The sequence below is a fragment of the Limulus polyphemus genome, unplaced genomic scaffold (genome assembly GCF_000517525.1).
Source record: "Limulus polyphemus unplaced genomic scaffold, Limulus_polyphemus-2.1.2 Scaffold3610, whole genome shotgun sequence".
Classification (NCBI taxonomy): domain Eukaryota; kingdom Metazoa; phylum Arthropoda; class Merostomata; order Xiphosura; family Limulidae; genus Limulus; species Limulus polyphemus.
In genome coordinates, this window is record NW_013669220.1 from 21,945 (window position 1) to 28,039 (window position 6,095).

At 36.5% G+C, this 6,095-nt stretch overlaps 1 protein-coding gene across 3 annotated transcripts in view; it reads left to right on the forward strand.

The window, feature by feature from the left end:
* Nucleotides 1–6,095, forward strand: part of LOC106469679 (F-box/WD repeat-containing protein 9-like) — a 62,574-nt gene that overhangs the window by 19,699 nt on the left and 36,780 nt on the right. For all 3 annotated transcript variants that reach the window (XM_022398257.1, XM_022398258.1, XM_022398259.1), the window contains exon 4: nt 2,511–2,648. In XM_022398257.1, the coding sequence (XP_022253965.1) occupies nt 2,511–2,648 (138 nt within the window). The remainder of the gene's footprint in view (nt 1–2,510; nt 2,649–6,095) is intronic.

The following is a 6,095-nucleotide window of genomic DNA, read 5'->3' on the forward strand; positions in this document are numbered from 1 at the left end:
AATATGCATCCTCATTCATTCTAATATTTTTTGTGAAATCTATGTCTTTTAGTCTCAAACTATGTGTTGTGGTCTTTCTTTTATGTATTGCATTATGATGTTTTGTGAAAAACCTGTAAGTGATGGAGAAAAATGGATATCATTTTTGGATTTAACATATAGGTCTTACTGTAGAACTTGTAAAAATTTCTAGAAAATAAAACCATTGCAGGCCTGTGTTATTAGGGGCTAGCATTGCCAGATCATATTGTTCCATGTCATGAGATGTGCTGAGCAATCAGTTTCATGATATGTGATTGTTTTATTGGCCATAAAGTGCAATTAATTGGAATCAACCAACATTACTTAAGTAACTTTTTGACTATTAAAAAAATATTTGACTTTTCTCATGTCTGAAATTTGAAAGAGAATTGACATAAAAAACTAATTTAAAGTTGTCATGGTTTTTGTATATTATTTCGCTTTTTAATTTCCTACAATTATTGCAGAAAAAAATTTCTTGGACTTTATGATACAAATGATTTTAAGTTTATTCACTAGAGTAAGCATCAGTCACAAAAAAATAACTAAGTTTGGATTGATGCCTTCCTGTTTATGATAGAGCTGTAGATTTATAAGCTTTGTGAAATAATAATTTTTCTCTACAAGTACAAATAAGTAAGGTGGGACAGATCCCCCCCCCCCCAGTCTTCACTGACCATTCAATAATCACATTAAAATTTGTGACCCCTCTAGAAAATCTGAGAATTTGCTACATTTTACTGGTATACAATTTCTCTCTTTCTAATTACATTTAACATTAACAAGTAAGATGCAGTACAACTCAGTAGGAAATTGCACGTTGTGGTTGTTGAAAGATACAGATATATATTACTATCTGCAGTTAACTCCTTGGTGGTTTGACATACAACATGCTTCTTTTCATCTGCAGTACAACTCATTATGCTTTCATTCCTGTAATCAGTTATTACAGTTAACTACTATTCAACTACACATTATTTGTTAGAACTTGAAACATTCTACAATCATTATTTGCATATCTGTGAGAGGTGAGAAAAAAAAAAGCATATCACTCCAAAATACATTATTTTCATTCATAGAAACTCATGCCTGTAATATTGCTGAATAGTCTGAAAATTATTGTTAGTAAAATCTCTTGTAATTATTATGCATATATTTCATGTTAGGTCACAAAACTGTTATGTCTAGGGTTAGACAGGAGTTACTGAATCAAATGTTGGTGGATTGTCATGGTTCTGGCTGAATTGTAAATCATCTTGCAAGACTGTTATAATGAGAGTAAATAATAGTAGGAAAAAACACATCTGTTTTTCCCAGCATATTGAACACCCAGAAATTTCCTTTGGATGCCAAAATTTGAATGTGTGAAAGTCTCTGGGTTGTCTATGCTTTGATTACATATGCTAAAAAAATTGTTTCCGGTGTCTACCCAACTATATTTTATTGCTGTGACTGTAAAAAATGTTTTCAGTGTTTTTTGAGTTAAATTTTGGCATGAGCTTAAAATTTAAATTGCCTTCTAATGACCACAAGAGTAAAATCATGCCCTTCACTAGCCAGTCTGTCCTCATTAACATTGTTAGAAATTTAATATCTTGGTTATTGTAATAATTAACCAAAATATTTGGAATACATTGCCATAATTTTTAACACTTTTTAGACAAATCCCGTGTAATATGCATCTCATAGATAAACAAGACAAACAGTAAATAGATGTACAATCCAAATACCCTGGTTTGGAACATGCAGTTTATAACATTGTGATAAAGTTGCATAGTTACAATGACATTTAACATGTAATACAGTGTTTTTAGACTTCCAAGTATTTGAATGGGGCTTCCAAAATTGATGCCCTAAACTTTCTGCTTTTGCAAGTTAGTTGAAGGACTGGGCTGATCATTGGCAACTGAATAATAATTGGATGATTTTCATATTGACAGATCTCTAATCATTGTCGTCAACCTGAGGTTTCTGGATTGTGTTTTAGGCTTAAGGGCAAGTATTGATCAGAAGGGATCTATATTTTAATGGCTAGAATAGAGAATTTCTTACCTGAAACTTGAGCTCAGTTATCTTAAAGTACTAGTCTAGTGTGACCCGAGTTTCCCAAGATTATAGCTTTGACAACAGGTTTCTTAACAACCTAATTCATTATATAGCACATCTTCAAATAAAATTTCACACTCTTAACATTTTAGGAAACCGTCTAAATATATAGACAAAATCTGGTTGATATTAATATGTGGCAAAATTAACTAGTAGTAAAATAGTGTTTATTTTACATTTTTTCATGTTTTACTTTTCTTTGAGGTGTTATGTATAGAAATGACAAATTAAGACTAATGTTCTTTTTATCTAAAGTGATGTACCATACTGACATTACAAACTTACTCCTTCATTAATGTTATCTAGATAGTGTTTAAAAGGTTCCTCATGATAATAGAATGTGTTCCTCAAATTAAAATTATTTATTGGACTTTTATCCCCAGGATGGTGCAACATGTGCTTCAGGATCAAGAGACCACTGTTTGAAGATTTGGAACCTAAATAAACTTGATTGTGTGACACAAGGTTCTGAATCTGACTTTTTACCTTGTTTATCTCTTGTGAAAGTGGATGCACACAGTGTAAGTTGGCAAACATTTGTTAATTGTATGCATGAATATAAAACACTCAAATAAGATAGGTAAACTTTGATTATAGATAATATAAAAGTATGAGATTATTTATGGGAGTGATTAGTCAAATACTGTTTTATAAGACATAATATTAAAATGTAAAATGTTTACCGTTAAAAATGAAACAAAAAATCTTCCATCCTTAACAGTACTTCAGTGACCTATACAATGAGTTTTCTTAAACAAGCCATCTGGCTTACTGTTCATTTGTTACCATAAAGAAGCAAGCATATGGGAAGTGTAAAGCCTAGTGAATATCTTGTACCTTATAGGAACATGTTTCTAGCAAGAATTGCTCCGCTACATAAGTCCAGTATACTGAATTCAAAGTAACTTCTTTATCACCAAAGTTAATTCTTCTTGATCTTATGTAATTGACACTTAACATTTACATATAGTGCTCAAGTTAAGATGTGTATCCATATAAATACACAAATATACTTTCTTTTTTCATAAAAATGCTTTAGAAATAAAAATTGTGCATCTAAAATATGCATATTATTTGCTGGTATGTATATCATTAACATAAATGGGTGTTATTGCCAGTTTGAAAGAAACAAATACATTTATCAGTAATTAAACAAAGATAAAATATGGGAGATCACCATAAACTGATTGACAAGTTATACAGCTTTCTGATACAGTACTCCCCTCTTCTCACAAGATTAGCTATTCTCGTCCAGTGCTGTCCTCTGTATACAAATTTTTTCGTTACACATACCACAAGCCTTCTGCTCGCCCCTATTGGAATCGAAAGATTCCATCATGTCTCTCATATAAATCATTGTGCATCACTTCTCCACCAATGGGAGCATGACATACAAGATGTGACTCCCACCATATGCCTTTAACAAACTATCACTTCTCATTTGGCAGTGCTTGTGCTTGGACTTGTTCCTTTCTGTGTTTTTAAAGTTTCACGTTGGTCTTTAGTATACTTGCGAAGTGATTTTCGTTTATTTTCACTTCTAGTTTCTATTAAGAAAGTCAGATTGTTATTTATATTTTTGATTATTGGTTGACTCTTCCTCATTGTGAATTTTGAAGTTCATGTTACCACTTCGGGGGATCACACCTGGGACTAGCACTATGTCTCAGGCATCAGGTGCGAGCAACCCAGCAGGAGATTTGTTCGCATTTATTTGTCAGGAGATTGAACATTACATGGGTCATCTTCTGTCTCCAGTCCTTGCCACACTTCCTCCCAAACGAGCTGAGCCTGTTCAGGTGGATGAAGACTTGGATTGCCTATTTCCACCTCTTAATTTTACTGTGCCTTCTCATGCCCAACTGAGGAGTCAATTAGGCCTAATATGGTCTCTTTGAATTTCGTTTTTCAGGTATGTAACGTTTTTTCCCATTCCTTATTTCCAATGAACTACATCTTTCCTTCCTACATGACCAATCTTCCAATCCCTATTTGCCCCCCCCCTCCACGGATATTCGGGTACATGCTGACCAACTTGTCTCACAATTAAGTGACAGGATTAGCATGGCACGCCCACCACTGGCTTTGAATCAGTCTGCTCTTGCATGTCATCATGCAGGCTGTCCTTTTCTGGACCAACATATGTTAGGCTCCATTTTGCCTGTTTGGGGTGTAGCCTCCAAATCTCCTGTAAGTCTGACCCATGCCCAATTTTCCTACCTTCATCTTACCTTTGGGTACATGCTGACCAATTTACCTCACAATTAAGTGACAGGATTAGCATGCCTTGGCCTCCACTGGCTTTGGATCAGTTTGCTCTTGCATATCATCATGCAGGCTGTCCTTTTCTGGACCAGCATTTGTTAGGCTCCATTTTGTCTGTTTGGGGTGTGGTTCCCAAATCTCCTGTAAGTCTGACCCATGCCCAATTTTCCTACCTTCGTCGTACCCTCGCAACTCTCTACCATCGTCCACCTCTCTGAGGCTTTTCACTAAAATCCTCAGGTGTTTTCTGGGGACATCTTCTCCCTTCTTTCCTTCACATTGGCTTGTTCATTGTCTTTGGCTCTGGCTTTACATACATATTTTCTCTGTTGTTGGGACCTTCTAGGTTGTGATCCTACCTTAACTAGCATCCGTTTACCATCATCTTATCTTCGGGACTTACGTGTGGCCCCTATTTTTGCGGCAGTACATCTTTGAAATGATCCCTGAGTCTTTAGAATTATAAATTGCATCAATACAAGAACAGTCTACCCTTTTCAACATAGTTGCTCGTTTTTCTCAGTCAAAGCCCAATATGGCAACTGTTACCATTTCTCATCCCTCCCCTTCCCAACCCTTATCTGTCCCCTCTTCTTGTGGTGCATCTCGTCATTTTCTTTGACGATTCATATCACATAACCAATAGCATTGGTAACTACCTGGTTGGTTCTGGTCCGGTGGGAGCATGGCTTCCTGATTTTCTGATCATTTGGCATCCTTTCATTAAGGATCATTGGGTTCCTAAATTTTATTGGAAGGATTCGTGATCCCATTTTCTTTGCCACCTCCCATGTCTCCTATACTCATTTTCTTCCCTCCGCTTCATGATCCCATGACCAACCAGAGTCTATTGGAGGCAGTTCAGGAACTACTATATCAGCAGGCTATACAATCTGTTCTATATCCTTCATCAGGTTTTCATTCCAGACCCTTGATTGTTCCCAAGAAAACTGGGGACTGGAGGCCTGTCAAGGATTTGTCCTGCCTCAATCACTTCATTCAACTGGCCCGTTTTACCAATGAGTCATTTCTCACCCTGTGGTGGGTGTTTTCTTCAAGCTTATAAATGATCAAGATATATGTCACCAATGCTTATCTCCACATCCCTATATCACCATGGTCTCATCCATTACTTCAATGCATCCATCACAGGGTGGTTTATCAATTTTGGGCCTGCTTTTGCCCTTATGTTTTCTGTTGGGTGGTCAGAGCTTTTGCTCACCGTCTTTATGCTCTGCGGTTGCGATTACACCATTATACGGGCAACTGGCTTCTTGTGGCTCATTCAAAATGGGAGTCGGCCAGTCATAATTGTCAGCTCCTTCTAGTGGCTGCTTGGGGGAACTGGTTAATCAAATTGGAAAAGTCCTTCCTCTGACCTACCTAATATCTCGTCCACATGGGTGTCTTTTTCAACACTCATCTCAGTTGAGCCCAACCTTCTCCTCTACAACTTTGTTCCATGATATTGTTAGAGATAGGTTGTTCCACAAGATCGCTTGTAAATGAATAACCTTGTGATGTAATTGCTTCATAAACTTGCCCATTCTGGACCTCACCACCCATGGAATGCATGGATAAAGCAGAAGGGAATAGTGGCCCATCCCTGCCATGCCTTGTATTGAATAAATTGGTATAGTCTGCTTTTCTAAATAGGGTTTCGTGGTCACCCATTGCACTGTCTCAGGTGATGACGTTCCTCC